We start from the raw sequence: 17,309 nt of genomic DNA on the forward strand, positions 1-17,309 counted from the left end.
AAAATATCATATTTTTCTCAATTTTATAATTGCGGGAGTTTGTGGGTAAATTAGCATAATGACAATAAGACAATCAAATCAATTAGGAGAAGTTGGATCATTGGTGCTATGTTTGGTTGGAAAAGTACATTGAGGGAAAAAATAAATAGTGAAGAAGGAATTAATTTTTATTTACTTACCATGAAAATATCCATAAAAAAATAATGCTATTAAGTACAATTAATTAAAATTTGATGCACTTTCATATTATTTAACTTTATATAAAAGAAAAAGAAACTAAAACGAGGTTGAAGAAAGATATGTAAACTAAATTTATTTAATTTAATTTTTTATCTTTCCTCCCTATTGTCTTTCTTTCATGATTTCTCTCAAAATTTCCGAGAATCAATCCAAGGATGAAAGTTTATGAAAAAGAAAATAAAGGGGAAAAAGAGAAAGAATAAAAAAAAAGTAAAAATAAAATTTTTAAAACAGTTCTTTTATTTTGTTGACCATATCAAAATTGAGAAAATAAATAAATAAATATATAAGGAAGAATGAAAATATTGATTTTTATCGATATATTGGGATATATTGAGAAATATTGATAAAAAAATACGGACAAATAAAAAATAAAGAAAATTCATAAAAATATTGGTGAAAGCTTAAAAAAAGAATAGAAAAAACAATAATACATATATTAAAGTTGTTTTGTTGAAAAAAAAAATATATGTATAATTTTTTTTTAATATCAAGTAATAATATATGGAAGTTGAAAATATATTTATTGATATATATTTAATTTTAGATGCATTCAAAGATTAAAAAAAATTATTACAATTTCATTTTAAATTTATATTTATCTTGTATTTTTTTTAATTATAAAAGAAATAAGGAAAGACTCATTCAAAAAACTATGTAATGGTTTTTATATTTTAATAATCAGTAAAACAGGATTTGAATATAAGATAATTAAAATTAATTTATTAAATTTTAATTCTAGAATATTCATTTTCATTAAAATAAGAGAAAAAAAATTAGAATATATTAAATGTTAGCATTTAAATATGAGAGTGGGCAGCATCATTGCTAGAGACATGTGAGTGCTTCCATGGCAGCCAGAAGAATAGCTCTGGGGCCTCTGAGAATAACACCATAGATAATAGAATGCATTTGACCATGTTTTTGTAGCAGAGAGGGATGAAGCAAGTTATGACATGGAGGATGCACTGGGAAATGAAGGTAATAAAGGGATGGGTTGTGTGTTGGTAGGACTAAAGGATAATGACTGATCCAAAACCCAAGGGGTCTGAGCTCAACAGCCTCCACTGACATGCATTAAGGTTGTGTTAATTATAACAAATAAACAAGAAAATAACAGTTCCAGACCAATATTTCATCAGATTTTCACCATTGCAGAGCTAACATGAATTGTACAAAGAAGATTAATGAAAACCCACCAACCCAAAAACCCTCCAACCCAAACCGACCCATTGCTCAAATAACCATAAAATGCACAAAAACTATATACAGCTACATAAAAATTTTCGGTGACAACACTTGATTCATGCGACACTACCTGAGTCACAAATTGGCAATCATTGTGCAATTTCTTCTTTTCTGTAAGAGGCTGAATATCTTATGTGCTCCCCCCCATATGGCAGGGGTATATCCCTAAATAAAATACAAGTTAAATTTTCTGTATTTCTTGCACAAAATATTGAAAGAAAACATGAATACTAAAAATTAAAAATCGAACAGTTCTAACAAAAAAGCCCCAATGACCTTATTTTTTAGGGGAATAGGAAGAACTCAAAAGGACAAGTCCTCACTGACCTGCTTGCTTTGTTTCTTCTAAGTCATTGGGCAACATGGGAGAAAGTAACTAAATCAAACTTGCACCATCACTATACATTGTCCTCACTGACCTGCTTGGACTTGATACATCAGTTTTGCCCCTTGGCATTCAGGCATTTGTTGTTGTCAAGGTGATCTACCATTTGCCATGCAGAAGGATTCAAACCGGGGTTCTGTTAAGTCCACAGTTTCATCAGCTGGACCACGCCAGCTCCTAGCATTTGAAGTCATGATGATCAATCTCTCTATATACTCAGCAGAAACACTTACTGCTTTAGTCTGACTGTCTCCAATACAGAGAGTGCGGTCAATATCCAATGGTAATGAACAACGATCTGTCCATTTATTGGTCCCTGCTCGCCTGAGCTCCACATCAACAGGACTCTCAGATTTTTTGTCAGGTATCAACATGTGTGCTTCACTTTTCATGCTATGAGGGCTCAACCTCTACAGAACACAAGAAAGCAAAATTTAGTTGGTTCACAGATAAATGAGCAAATCATGTTGGTACCTGTATATTAACTGAAGTGTAGCACTATTACATGAATTGAGGGGCAGAGTGTCAGGTGTTAGTTTCTACCTATGTGGCCAGATATTGGTTTGATCCTTAAATCTAAGAACACAAGAATGCTAAGGTCTCACCCAATTTCATTAGGTTAAGCCAAATTGAAGTATATAAATAAGACAGAAAATTCTTCCATGAGTCTTAAAGTTATTTATAATTTCTTATTTTTCTTTGATGGATACATTTGAGATACATATCTGACTGTACCAAGCATGTGGAACACATCCCATATTCAACTTTTATCAGATCATTCTAACCTGGTACTTCACCTACTTTGAAGTGTTTATGTAAATATAGTTTAGTAGTTAATGGAAATACTAGTAATTAGTGGATACAATAATTTGCAAGAGAAACAGAAACGAACTGGATGAATTACCTACATTCTCATGGGCACCCAACACATAACAAGAAATATATTCTTATCGCTTGCCAGAAAAGGGGGAAAGAGATAAAAAAAAGAAAGAAATAAACTATAGTAACAAATTTTTCCTTTCCCTTTTCAGAGAAATGAAAATGAAAGAGACAAAATTATGAAATTTTGTTCAGTTTTCTTTTGAAAAGAAATTTCAAGTCAAGGTGATCAAAGGAAAATCCTGAGAATTTTTTTAGTTCCTAGTCTTACTAGTATTACCTGAAAAAAATTGACTGGAATATTTCTCCTCCTAGATTTATCTGGTGCAATCGTTGAAAGGATTTGAACAATCTCACTCATGGTTGGTCGAGCATCAGGATCCAACAATAGGCACTCCTTTGCTAAGAAAGCCATTATCTGCATTTCTTCTTCTGGGAAATTCCCTTTTAAATGTGGGTCAGGTAACTCTGACATCACTCGCCCACTATCCTGTAACCGAGGGGTAGCCTATAAACAAGACAAAATTCACAACTATATTAATATTTCATTAAATATGATCTAGGCATCAAATAAACATCAGAGCCCAAAATGGTAAAGTGAAAAATCCAAGGATTGTGAAATTGGACATTACTTGCTCCAATCATGAAAATTTAGATCTTCATCTTAAAAATAATAATTGATTGGAAAAAAAAATGGTGATATACCATTTTATTCCCCTTTTATTTATAAATAACCCACAACTCCAAGTACAGCTCAAGTGCCACTACTTAAGGAGGTCATCAAGAAAGTTAGCACTCAACTGATCCCTAGGGGTTTTTCAATAACACTAATATACATCTAAAATGTCTATAATTGTGGCCATCAGTCTGTGGTTTTAGCCATAATAAGCTTATCTGTCTCCTTCTGGAAGCTCCCAGACTATGAGATGCCATGCCATTGGATTATTATAACATGTGAAAGAGAGTTAACATGTAAAAGAGCAATATATAACTCTGCTTCAAGTTAACAAAAGTAGACCTCTTTTGCTTAACATTTTTGTGCAATAAAATAATAATGAATCATCATACCCATATGACAAGGCTTTCTTCTCCTTTGTTGGTAGATTTGTGGATGGGTTTCCGCCCACTGATCAGCTCAAGAAGAACCACCCCAAAACTAAAAACATCTGACATAGGGGAGGCTCTCCCCACAATGGCATATTCCGGTGCAAAATAGCCAAAGGTGCCCTGCATTCTTGCTGGAGAATTGGAACAGCTAGGAAGGCCATCAGCTCTCAAGCGTTTAGCCATACCAAGATCAGTTATCTGCATGCATTGCAAACTCTTAGGAAAATAGAAAACTAGATATGAATACCATTTGAGTCAATAATCAACATAACATAGTATCAAATAATTTGAGTCAATAGTCAATAATCAAACTCTTAGGCCATCAGCTCATTGTTTTTCTTAGAAAGGCAAAGACAGTTTTGGAACAACATAAGATGACTAGCTGAGATGACAATTTCATTTGAGAAAGAAATCACCTGGCATCCCAATTCTTGGAAACCCAATCAAGTTAAGTTTTCTCAGATAAATTCACACCATAGTTCAGCCTCTCTCTTTTTCTCTCTCATGCAGCCATGCTAAAGATCAAGTTATTGAAAAAAAATTAACATACTAGCTAAATTCTTACTTTGGCTCTCCAATTCTCATCCAGAAGAATGTTTGTAGATTTAACGTCTCTATGCAAAATTCTTGGAGCAGCTGCTTCATGAAGATATTCTAAGCCTCTGGCTGCTCCGAGAGCAATCGAAACACGAGTGGCCCAGTCCATGTTTTTTCCTGAGTCCCCATCCAAACAATCTCTCAGATTACCATTGAGCATGTACTCAAACACTAACAATCTCTGAGCATGCTTTCCTTGGGATTCTGAGCAGTAGCCAAGCAAAGGCACCACATGACAATGATGAAGTCTGGATAAGAGTTCAATCTGACAAAGCAACATAGTGTAAAATCTCCAAGAATGTTCTGTTGTTCTCACTCCTCCCATAATAACTGAAGCAACAAAAGAATGTTCAACAAACAAATTGAAAATAATAGCAGAATGATGCAGTACCTCTGTTAGGAAAACAAGGTCAGCATCTGGGCCCCCTTTGGTTTTCAGTCGCTTAACTGCCACAGTTTTTCCATCCTTGAGCTGACCACAATAAACATAGCTGCTTCCACCAACTCCTATTAAATTAGAATTGGAGAACTTATTGGTAGCATTTTCCAATTCATAGTAAGAAAATTGGACAATTGTCTCGTGTATGGTTCCTGTTTTGCTCCTAAATAAGGAAGAAGCCTTGTGAAAGCACCCTGCAGAAGATATCATATAGTGGAGTACATAAGCCATGTTAGGTCCAAAATAAAATAAATCATCTCATAGGCAGGAAACAGCGTGTGTCGGGTTTTGTAGAATAGGGGTGACTCAGAGATACAAATAAGCATGGAGAGATAAAAATGATAGTCTTTGATAGGAAACTTCACCATAATTTCAGTCAAGTTCATCAAAGAAAATCCAGTTACAACCATGATAAAAACTTATTTACCTGTTAAAGAATTGATAGGGGACCCAATATCAACTCTGGATTCTGGCACTGAATTAATTTTATGGCTTATTAAGTTGGTAGCACTATTGCAACTTGTTTCTTTGTCTGATGAGAATACTGGTGGTTGGATAGGGCACTTTTCCTTTCGATAGACATAACATAACACCGAAGCAAGAAATGCAAAAGTTGTGAGTACAACACATAGTAACAGAATGATCACAACAACTTTACTGGAAATATGCTTCCTTCGAGCAGGTGCATCTTCATTGGGAGATCCTGTTGAAGAACAATTAGATGAACAAAAGTAAACTTCTGAACCCCTTTATCTCAATATTGACAATGACTGAATATTCTGACAGATTATATATAACTCAATCTTTATATAAGATAGATGATTATTCAGACATAGATTATATATACAGAAACATACATGGGCAAGATGTATATATTAACAACAGGGGCAAATCCATTACAAGAAATGAAGAATACTTATATTACAAAACTGAAATGCATTATCCAGATAGGCTATGGTTTCAAGCATGATAAACCAACCAGTTCAGCATATGATTCATCAATTAGTCACTATTCCATTACCAATGGAGAATCAAAAAGCAAAACTTATTCAGAAAATTTTAAAAAGAAAAAAAAATACCAGAAGTACAATTGCAGGCTGTAAAGCAGCTGGTATGACTACTGTCCGATGCTACTTTAGGAAATCCATCAGCAGCACAGATACATGTCCATCTATCTCCAGTTGATCCTCCTCCAGCTAATTAACAATTCATCCGCATGCACAATCAGCGAATCAGAAACCACACTATGATAAAACATCCCCACCAAATATACAATATTAACAATATAGTATATGCATAAAACAGCAGTCATACTTTTTTCAGGTAGACTTAATAACAGAATTCTCCTAAACCAACATAATGCAACTTGCAAAAAGTTTCATTACACCAATTCATGTTATAATTGTACTCAGTGTTATCCAATTCATTTGCAGCAAAATCACAACAAAAAAAACCACCAAAATAATAATAATAATAATAAAATAGAAAACAAAAACAAAACGTACACACTCACGTATAGACAAACTAAAACTATACTTTCAATCCATGGAATATAGAAATGTTTCTCTCAATATTCTAAAGTAATGGTACATACAAGCCCAGCTGACAGGTGTTTAGTAGATGTCCCAGCAATTCCATTGTTTAACTAAATTTTAAAATACATATTGTGCATTCTTAAGAAATACTAAGAACAAACATCTCTTGTTAACTGTTTAGCAGCAGCAAATCCTTGTCAATAACAGTATGAAGCTTCTACCTGAAATTAAATGGCATACCTGGACTGCAATCACATGATGTAGAACAGTTCCCTGCAAGAATATAATTCTGGCTGCCTTGATTAGCAGAAGAACATGTGCATGTCCATTTATTTATGTTGGATGTATCAGAAAGTACATCTGTCAGAAGCAGTTAAACAACAAAAATAAGCTTCACAGTACAAGGATGATGATAGGAATTGCACAGAAGCAGTGCTATATATGGGCCCCATTACAGATGCAAAACACTAAAAATATTGAAATAAAAAGAAACACCATTTACAGTTTGTTTATGAGTAGTTAATTGCTAAAAGGTACAACTGTACTTTAACAGGATCTGTTTGTAGGATTGTACCTGAGTTTCCTTAAGTTCTAAATGAACTGCTAAGGGGTAACTTAGATTCCCTTGTCATAACATCAATGGTTACGTAGCCACATCTCAAACATAGTATACAGTTTCAATACTAACCACAAAGACTAAGCTGAATCCCAAGTAAGCTAATGAGACAAGCAAGAGCAACTTCCACTGGGAGCTTCATTTATTCCAACCCTGTTTGTAGAACACAGAAGTACATCTGTCTCTGGAAGAGCAACTGTCACTGAAAAAAAAAAAAATTCTTTTTCAACACCTTAAAATAGAGCATCAGAAACTTTCCATTCAAAATAAAGCATTCTGAACAGGGAGTATTTTTTCAAGTTATCTCAAACTCATAACAAAGATAATAAGCAAATAACCAAGTTTAATCCTGCTGAATAGATGAGTCCATCTTCATTTAGTTTCACTTGAAAAGAAACATTTAGTTCACTATTTGAGTTGCTATACAGTGTACATGGAGTGCATATTCATCATTTTCTGAATTACATATATTTCTGATCATGTAGGATTTCCTAGAAAATGAATCAACTACATTCACTGTTTGTGAATAATTTCATGATGGAATTACAACGTCCATAAATCAACTTTAAACCACTCAACAGAACAAATATCTCATTAAGATTCCATTTAAAATGCAAAGGAGTCAAAGTTATCGGCTCATAGATATGATGAGGGAAAGAGAGAGAGAGGATGAATATAAAAACCTTTATCAGAGACAATAGGTTAGCTCATCAAACATTTGCAACCTCAACCCCTCCAATCCGCAAAATGTTAATAAAATTTACAATTTAAATCTACCATCAGAATAATATGCAGATAGGAGTAAAGCATCATAAATATCTAAAATTCAGAAATAAAGCTAATGAAAAACATCTTGGACCATCAAACATCATAAAACTACAACGCACATCAAGACAAGCATGACATGGATGGGGGACTTTTCACAGATATAGATGATCAAATTTCATATTCAATTCAATTCAACTCATGCATTTACCAGTGGATTGGATGAAATTACAGTTGGTAACTGCACACACTAGATTATCACAGAAAATCTGGGCCAAAATAAAATGACAAACAAATATCCACACAACTAACAGAAGACTAGAATTATAAGCAAGCGTAAATATGACATAAAACAAGGTAAAAGTTAGGAATACCAAACTCAGGGTTGGCCAACAAACATCTGAAGGTTCCTCATATCAACCAATCCTTAGTATTTGAAAAGGATACATGCAAAATGAAGTTGAGGTATACTGATTTACAGTATTCTCCAAACAAATTATTGGTCTCCAACAGTCCACAATAGCAAGGTCAGATGAGATAATGATGCACAACTAATGGAATTAAATGTATGATTATCCAAAGAAACAAGCACCTGTGCACCCATCAGCTAAAGTAGAGTCATGACTGTGTAGTTGCATTAAATAATTAGGATACGTGGACAGTCCAGTACACATACGCTTTTTAACCATGCCACTTAGGACTCAGACTAGAAGAAAACAAGGTAGGAAGAAGGAGAGTTATCCTGAACCACAATAATTCATGCACTGAAATTTCATCAATATTGATCGTATTTTCTTTACACTACCTAAAATTCAAAATAAAAATAAAAGAAGGTGAGAGAGGAGGAGAAAACAGAGTACTGGGTGTTTCAGAGGAGAATCACCACAGTTAAAATAAAACTTCTGAACAGATAAGTGAAACCAGCATCCGTAAGAGCTCCAATGAGAAACCCCATACCAGAATTTCAGTTCATAGGAACTAAACTGAAAAAGCACTCAAGATATAGACCAAAACCCAATCTCATTCTGACATCTTTTTCTTCAGATTTTAAACATAGGATGAGGTGAAAGCAATACCATACCCAGAACAAATGAGATTAGATAATTCTCATCACAAATAATTATATGAAATGGAAAAAGGGGTATCTGACAGCAAATTGGTTAGATGGAGACTAATGATTTTCAAATAAATATTCAATAAGGGAAATAGCTAAAAAACAAGCCCATCAACCACCTCTTTCTCTTTGAAAGCTCCCCTTTCGCAAATCGGAAAGAGACTTGCCAACAATAACGATGGACATAGATTTTAATCAAATACAGATTATACCGACAAAATTTTTGCTCTTAAGATTTGCATTTTTCATATGTGCTGCAATGATTTCAGCACTTTGACATATAAAAAAGGGAAATTTTTTAAATTTTCATATTTGTAAATACTCCAACGGTTATGATTGACTTGACTTCAAAGCCATGTTTACAGGGCGAACCTCTATCCCGAAACGGGCCCCACGCTCTCGGTGTCAGCTGTCCGCACTCACGCCATAAGGTTCTGATGTAATGTGGACCATCAGATCATTTGACTCACCTACTTAATGCCGCATCAACCAGGGGAAAATATGATTCGACCGACAATACTGTGATGTGGTGCTTCACACTATATTAGAATTACAAATATACCCTTAAACGAAATCCGGGAAGACAATATTGTCCAACCCATTACCCACTTATCTCCTTGCTTCGAAGAGATTCCACTATCTCCAGGAGTAGCAGATCTCTGCCCAAAATAATCGCGAGAAGAGGATTAAGAAAGGAAAACACGAAGAAAAAGATAAATATCCGTACCTAAACGAAAGAACCGCGAAATTAGGGTGCTATTGCTCTGTCTCCTTCAACCGCACCAATCCTGTCGCCTCACTGCTACAGGAATACAACAGGAGCACTGCGCGAAAAGTGCATTTTCAAATCCAACGGCATTTTAGGGTTAGGACTTCTGGAACTTCCGAATTAAATGCTTGAGAAGGATTTTAGCTTCAGATCTGCAAGAGAGCTTCAACGATCATGGAATCCAAGCACTATATACAGACAAAGAACCAGAGTTTTGAGCGCGAGATCTCGATTCAGAAATGTATGTAACAACTGAAATCGAAATAAATAGAGACCATCGAGGAAGCACTCGATCGAGAATGCAAGCACTCGGTCTTGAACGCAAGCACAAACAGACTCGAGGGTCTCAGCCTCCGGTCAAAGAAGGTTCAAAGGGTTTAGAGAGAGAGAGAGAGAGAGAGAGAGAGGGAAAAGTAGACGTTGAAGACAAAGGGAGCTTCAATGGGTTTTAGACTCCTCAGTGAGAGGGAGAAGGATTTACAGCGAGGGTCAAACGGCACGGAGAGCTGCGCACAGGTGCTGAAGTGGAAGGCTGAAATTCTTAAATGGGTCCCAAAATGCCACGTGGCAGAGAGGCGGACCAGAAGGGAATGACTTGAACGTTGGTTTTGTGGAGGGTTACGCTCGAATCTCGTTCCGTCATCCATATGTCGAGAATATGGACGACCAGGATTGATCCAAGAGGTGATCGCTTTATTCAACGACTCGAATCGACAAAAAGTGCATTGAGGGTGATAACACGTCACCACCGCTGCCATATATTCATTTTTTTTCACCATTTTTGGTTCAAAATCTTGGGGGAGCATCAAATTTCATAATTTACATTAAGTAATAATTAAAGAGGTCAACAGTAATGATTAGAGGACATAAACGCCCTTTTTGAAATCACTTTTTGATTTATCAGAATTTTTTTATTTATTTTGGAGACACAACAAATTGAAATATAATTTTCGAAAAAAGTGAAAGTAACATAATTTGTGTCCGTTTTAATTCATAAAAAAAAAAAAAAAAATCCAATTAATGATTTGTGTTAATTTGTCTCCATATCCTATACTATTAACTTACACAGCTTTCGAATCTGCTCGAGAGAACAAAATGGCATAATGATGGAACTTGGCTTAAGCTTGGGTTTATGATAGACTTTTATTTGGTAGAAGCACCAACAACTTTACAATGTTCTGGGCTGCTTTCCCAACCGAATGGACCAGCTTCTTTTTTAATCTTTGGGAAATGCAAGAATGGCCACATGCTTCACTGATAAGATGCAATGTTTTTAAGTTATTAAAAGGAGCTTAGTTGCTGTAGATGAATAAAGCAATAAAGCAATGATAAGGAATTGTGAAAAGAATCAAGAGCAGATATATCATATATCATATATTTAAGTGAAGAATCCACCTTCTCAAGTATCCCCACAATTACAAGGCTATACCCCCCTCTTTCTTCTCCAAGACCAAAAAAAGGAAAAACATCATTTCTCCTTATATACATCACCCACCCACAATCATACTTGTAATAATAATAAACCCCTAGCTTCCAACTTTTCCTTTTCACCATTTTTCCCTCAATACCCATCTTCCCAGCGTTCACCAGTTCTTATTCATTTACATCACAAAACAAGAAAATATACCCACCATTGTAAAAACACCCAAAACCTCTCCCCTTCTTTGTGTCTCCAATTTATCCCCACCCTTCCCAAAACCATAAAAAATATTATAAAAATCAAGGAAGCAAAAAGGCCCACTGCCATTTGGAGGATATCAATTTACCTTGGCAGCGGCCGGGCAGGAAATGATCTAGCAGGTCGGATAGGTGGATGAGGTGATGGAGCACCACTACTCACAAACATGGTCTGTGATCGGGTCAACATGTCCACCATGGATGGGGTCTGGTAAGCTTGCAGAAGGGTTGCACTATCAGTGGAATCACCTCGTGCAGTTGCTCTTTGCCATGAGTGTGAACTCAACCCCGATAGCACGTACGCCCTTCCAGAGGCCTCATAGATGCGCCTGTTTGCCATCCTTTCTTGCATCTCCTTTAACTCAGCACCCAGGGCAACACATAGCCTGTCACCAGCTCTTGCAGAAACTGTTTCTGACAATGCCCTTCGACAGCTCTCAAGGACAGCAACTGCACTTGTAAGATCACCTCGTTCAGCAGCAGCTCTTGCCTCCACCATTGCCTCTGCTGCTCGGAGCCTATTTCGCTGCCTGTCCACTTCCATGGACACCACTACTTGTCTGGCTATCTCAGGCCTCTGGATCTTCACCTCATCTGCTTCTCCACACTTCACCAACTCTTTTGTGATTGGGTCTCTATAAACACATCTAACCTTAAACAAAGACATCTCATCCCCAGATCCATTAATTGGAATATTGATGTTTACCAGAAAATCCCTCTCTTCTTCAGCATACAAATCTCCAACATCAATAAAGCCTGTTCTTGCATCAGGTGTCACACTAGTATGGTAACTTCCTGCTTTTATTGAACTGAGCTGCAAACTTGGGTGGACACACTCAACCCCAACTCGCAGCTCCTGCACTACCACACTCAAGAGTCCTCCAATGCATTGTGCAAATGCATCCTGAATCACACCCTCGGCTTCTATGAAGGAAAATGTCCCCCCAGAGGTTTCAGAGATTGCATGCATCGAGGTTGCATCATGGTCTGTACCAAACCCAAATGCATGCACAGGAATCTGGAACCCCGTGCCACCATTGCGATGAATCGAGAATGGCAGGAGCAATGAGTAATCAGTTCGGGAATGGGCTCCACCAGGACTGCAGACAGTGTATGTATCCTGCCCATCAGACAACAGTATGATACTGCTGACTGGGTTTTTCCACTTGCGGTCAAGCATCACCTTTGCACCCTTCCTTAAACCTTCAGCAATGTTTGTTCCACCATTTGAAATCAGAGAATTAACGGCTTGCAATGCCTGCTGCCGTCCAGTATCAGTCATTCGACGGAGGGGAAAGAGTCGGCGAGCTGTAGAGGAGAACGAAATGACTGAAAGCCGGTCACAGGGACCAAGGCTCTGGATCACAAACCCCATGGCTCGTTTTAGCAATGCCAGTTTGGTACCTGCCATGCTGCCACTGACATCAAGCACTGTCACAAGGTCAACTGGGGCACGACAACTTTGAGATGTTGGTTGCATATTAGTCTGGTTTGTACCAGAATTCTGCCTTCCACTTGTAAGAGGGGCTTTGAGATGGATTAGAACAGTGAAGTTATTATGAGAGGTTGATCTTGGAACAGCTGAGACTTCTGGGTATGTTTTAACCTCTATTGCTCCAATCGAATTGTTATCAATATCTCGAGTTGATGAACTTCTCTCAGTACTCTCAGGCTGCTGATCCAAGACTTCATCATCATCAAAGACAGCTGGTTCATGGGCATGGAAAAGCGATGAAATGTGTCGACTGGCATCTTGGCGTGGAGATGGGAGCTGTCGTAGAACAGTCATCCAGGCATCATCGTGGCCCCAATCTACTGGGTTGATTCTTGCCCTTCCATGAGCAAGATCAGAAGCAGGACTCTGAAAGGGGATTTCCTTCCATTTTGCTCTGCAAACAGGGCAACTTTGGCTTCCATGTTTTACATTAGAAGTAATGCAGTGGAAGTGGAAAGCATGTGAGCATTCTGCTGTAAAAATGGCATGACCCTGGCCTGGTTTCATCGTGTTCAGGCATATAGCACATGTCTTCTGTGATTTAGAAAGAAATGCATGTGAGGAAAGCAAAGCATAGGGGTGCATTTCAGGAACTGCAATGTTACATCAAAAGCATAACCAAAAAACCACAAACAACATTCACATTTACTAAGTAAGAGGAATTTATATGTACATAAAACCCAATCGAACTCCTAAATTACTTATAATCATTGTCTCATTTCAAATGATATTTAGAAAACAAAGGAATTCACTTCTAGTTTCAATAAGATAAACCCCTTGGGGAGCCCAAACACAAAAATGTATCCATCCTTGGATAGAGAGAATGGTGACAGGGTTGCTTTAAATCAAACTCAATAAAATGGAGCAATCTCAAGTCTTCCACAAATTAATTCATCTCACTTGAAGCAAAATACAACATAAATTTATCTCAAAATTTATTGATATGGAAATCAGTTGTTTATATAGTCTTGAGGAAACAAGGAGCTCATCAAACTAACAGATAGCTGGTTGACCTCTACAGGGCACTCCATGACTTACCAGCAACTCTGAATTACTGTACTTAAAGCATAAAATGATCACCAATTACAAAAAAGAATGAGGTAAATAATCAAACATCAAACTCAATGCTTAGACGGTCGTGAAATTCAAAGTCACTGTTCTGTCATGTGTTAAGAATAAGACTGATCCCTGTGTCTCTACATGGCTCTATTATTGAGAGTGGTGCATAAAAAGATGCAACAGAAGGCAGACACCCTATCTATATATATACCAAAATATAGGCATATTGAAAAAAATTCAATTAGACCTAGTTTTACTAAAATAGGTGGGGTAGCATTGTAAATCAGCTTACACCAAGGAAAAAAAAAAGTCAAATGCTAGGTTGTCAAAATATCTTAAGAGGACAAATTGAGAAATTAAAAACAGTCAAAGATTAGACTTTTAAAAAAGCAAAGGTAATCAAGCAACACTCAAGCTAATGATGAAGCTTTCAAGACAATAAGAAAAGGAATTAATATATACACATATATAAAGCCCATCCATGAAAAGAAGGGAAAATCATGAGTTGGTGTGAGATTTTTATTTTTAATTTTTTCCCAATTCCCCTTTTCTCCATGATGAAGATTGTTGCAGGAAAGCTCAGAATCAACGGTCCACAGGCTTTTCTAAAATTAACATCAAAAGGAGAGAGAGAGAGGGTGGTGGGAGTATAGTGCAGTTATGCTGACCGGCCAAACCACTTTCCCCTTCGAGGGAGGGTGGAAAAGGAAAGGTACACTGTAATTTTCCTTTTCTAATGAGCCAGAGGGCCATGGTCCTTAAAGGGACTACACTCCACTTTATCTCCACAAACCAAAGAGGGTTGAAAACAACATCACAACAAATACCCATCTTCACAAAATTCACATACATCGCACATTCACCTTATCAACCCCGCAATACAACAATACAGATAGAAGAAATAATTACTGTATACCAAAAAGAGAAAAATGGGAAAGAAAGAAAACATATTTAGCAACCGTATTGCCAGATTCTGAATACAAGAAATCACTTCACTGACATTAATCACTATTTACATATCAGGTATAATTATAGATGAAGATTTTTGGAGTACCTAAAATAAAAAAATCAATCACATATTCTATAGTATGATAGAGATTCAGAGAAGATGAGACACTAAATATGCATAAAATTTTTCTTTAGAAACTGCAAAAGTTGAAATCAAAATACCATTATAATCAGCCAAACAAATCTAAGCCCACGATCAAAGTATACCACCAGTCATCTAAGTATGGTTAAATATTTCCATCCAAGCAAAAAACTGCATTTGTCCCACTACTCATCTCAATGGGAAACACCAAAAGGGCTTGAAAAATATACCTTTGAGGACTTAGTTCCGTGTTTTGACAGCCGGAGGCCGGAAGACGACGGCGTGGGCGTCGTCGGCATCGCCGGAAGGCAGTCGGAGCTTCGGGACTGGGGAGAAAGCGACGGCGAGAGCAAAACGGCGTCGGAATATCTTCTGCCAACGTCCATGGACGGAGACGAGTCCTCTAGGGTTTGCGGAACATACACACAGAGATTCAATCCAAGGGCCAGCTTGGCTTTTCTCCATTTGCTTCCCATTTGCTCAAACCCGAGTTTAGACTCAGAAACCTAATGGATCTTCGAGTTTTGACCCATAAAGCTCTTCAAATCAAAGGGTATATACGCTATAGAAAAGCTTTCGAAGATTCCCAATCACCAAACAAGCCCAAAAAAAAGCATTTTACAGGCTTTATAGAGATGATTGAGTTAAGGGTTCAACAAAAATGGGGAAAAAAAAAAAAACAAAGAAAACCAATCAAAAAGAGATATTCTAATGCTTGTACTGAGCTTCTTTTTGCTTATTGCGCTCAAGACCCGTTTGTTGCAAGAGAATATTTTCCGAGGAAACAAACACTTTCTGTAGAAACAAACAGAACGGAGAAGTACATGGGAAAAGCTTCGAACAAGAGTAGTGGTTTTGATTTTTGAATGGACACGAGAGAGGGAGAGACGAAGTTATTGACCTTCGAGTATAGAGCTGTTTCAGAGATAAAAGAACACCCTTTTTTCTACTCCTGATATATTGAGGGCGGACCATGGACTTGTTGAGACGGTGATGATTCACCTACCTTGCCCTCGTATTTCAGTTTAATTTCATATGTGCCATTCTTTCCTTTGCAAGAGGAAAAGAGGAAACAATTGGTGTTTGGTCGGTCGGAATCACAAAATGGAAATGAACATCATAAATTGCCTTCACCGGGGATTCTCCAAAGAAAGAAACCGCACAACAAAAATTAAATTCAATCCAACTGAAGCATTAAAGAAGTTAGAGATTAATATTTATTATCTCTTTACATGCCCTTTTTGAAAAAATTTCCCATCGTCTCACATGAAAATTTCATATTTCATACTATATTTTATACCAAAAAAAAAAAAGACTATGTCATGCCCATCAATTTCGACTCTCATTGAAAATATCACATCTATAACTCGGGTCGCATCGTCTTATCTACGAGTCTCATTCATTCATTCATATCATATAAGAAATTCTATTGTTTCGTATCTTAATTTCATTTTTTTTTTATATTAGTCTCAATTTTTTTATTTAAATTTAAAATTGATTTATTTCTAAAATATTAATAAAGGTGGAATCAACTGTAATATCTTTTTGTTCAGTCAAAACCTAATCCACATCCACATGTTCAACTCATCTCCAAAGGCCACTACTATATGTTTTAAATGGTTGTCATCTCTTCTCAATTAAAAATCCCAAATTCAAATTTTCTCAGCCTCCATTTAACCATATACATTCATCTCAATCATGTCAACCATTTTCATTGAATGGTGGCCCAACATTTTTGTATCGGGGGCTTGAGTCCACTCAATTTGATTTGTATAACACGGCCAAATTATAAAAGATGGGGTTATGATGCTTTTCAAAAGCACAATCAATTGATTTATAGGCCAATTAAAGACATCGGAACTACTACTTCATTTTCATGACCACATCATCCTTCTTCTGCTCATCTAGTCAAATACGCACAATGAATCTAGATATTTATAGTATAGTCATACTCATATTTCACTATCATAAAAATGGAGAAAAAGTTTTGTCTGCAAAAGTATTTAGTAAAAGTTTATATGGAATCTGAAAAATCGTTAAGTTATTTTCTATATTTTCAAATGTGTTTTAAAAATTATTTTTTATTTTTAATCCTTCTATTTAAGTATATATATTTTTAATATTATTATGAGAGATCTAGGGAGAGAGAGTGACTCAAGGAATCATGGGAAAGTCAGTTCGGAGTGATAATAGGCAGTGAGTAGTTTTGGTGACTTAGTTGGAGAAATGGGGTGGCGTAATCATGATGAATAATTGTTCAGGATGAATCAAGTGGTGGGGATTGCTTCATGATG

General features: G+C 36.4%; 2 protein-coding genes across 7 annotated transcripts; both read right to left on the reverse strand.

Annotated features, from left to right (window-relative positions):
* Window positions 1-1,507: 1,507 nt before the first annotated feature.
* Window positions 1,508-10,200, reverse strand: LOC117916251 (receptor-like serine/threonine-protein kinase NCRK). Of its 6 annotated transcripts, XR_004651539.1 has the most exons (11): window positions 7,730-8,015; window positions 7,119-7,248; window positions 6,671-6,790; window positions 5,975-6,091; window positions 5,323-5,598; window positions 4,848-5,089; window positions 4,425-4,721; window positions 3,821-4,057; window positions 3,033-3,260; window positions 1,816-2,283; window positions 1,508-1,653 (listed from the first exon to the last, which is right to left on the reverse strand). XR_004651539.1 is itself a non-coding variant. In XM_034832201.1 (10 exons), exons 2-10 carry the CDS (start codon window positions 7,186-7,188, stop codon window positions 1,963-1,965), a joined length of 1,908 nt encoding a protein of 635 aa, XP_034688092.1. In that variant the 5' UTR covers window positions 7,189-7,248; window positions 9,653-10,200; the 3' UTR covers window positions 1,514-1,962. The 6 variants fall into 6 exon arrangements, 5 of the variants coding, with proteins under 5 accessions (XP_034688092.1, XP_034688093.1, XP_034688094.1 ...); XM_034832201.1 differs by lacking the exon at window positions 7,730-8,015 and adding an exon at window positions 9,653-10,200 and having other exon boundaries at window positions 1,514-2,283; XM_034832202.1 differs by lacking the exon at window positions 7,730-8,015 and adding an exon at window positions 9,045-9,227 and having other exon boundaries at window positions 1,514-2,283.
* An 830-nt stretch (window positions 10,201-11,030) lies between these two features.
* LOC117916187 (E3 ubiquitin-protein ligase WAV3-like) lies at window positions 11,031-16,062 on the reverse strand. Its single transcript, XM_034832092.1, has 2 exons — window positions 15,246-16,062; window positions 11,031-13,400 (listed from the first exon to the last, which is right to left on the reverse strand). The coding sequence occupies exons 1-2, from the start codon at window positions 15,489-15,491 to the stop codon at window positions 11,457-11,459; spliced, it is 2,190 nt and encodes a 729-aa protein (XP_034687983.1). The 5' UTR covers window positions 15,492-16,062; the 3' UTR covers window positions 11,031-11,456.
* Between the last annotated feature and the right edge of the window lie 1,247 nt (window positions 16,063-17,309).

This window comes from Vitis riparia, chromosome 6 (genome assembly GCF_004353265.1).
Source record: "Vitis riparia cultivar Riparia Gloire de Montpellier isolate 1030 chromosome 6, EGFV_Vit.rip_1.0, whole genome shotgun sequence".
NCBI classification, from domain to species: Eukaryota; Viridiplantae; Streptophyta; class Magnoliopsida; order Vitales; family Vitaceae; genus Vitis; species Vitis riparia.

Excerpts from the sequence above, each read along its gene's own strand:
- LOC117916251 (XM_034832201.1), bottom strand. The coding sequence starts at position 7,188 with ATGAAGCTCCCAGTGGAAGTTGCTCTTGCTTGTCTCATTAGCTTACTT. Across the intron at positions 6,092-6,670 it reads ATCATGTGATTGCAGTCCAG|CTGGAGGAGGATCAACTGGA; the intron begins GTATGCCATTTA and ends ATTGTTAATTAG. Across the intron at positions 3,261-3,820 it reads AAGAAAGCCTTGTCATATGG|GCTACCCCTCGGTTACAGGA; the intron begins GTATGATGATTC and ends TCTTGTTTATAG.
- LOC117916187 (XM_034832092.1), bottom strand. The coding sequence starts at position 15,491 with ATGGGAAGCAAATGGAGAAAAGCCAAGCTGGCCCTTGGATTGAATCTC. Across the intron at positions 13,401-15,245 it reads ACGGAACTAAGTCCTCAAAG|AAGACATGTGCTATATGCCT; the intron begins GTATATTTTTCA and ends TCTAAATCACAG.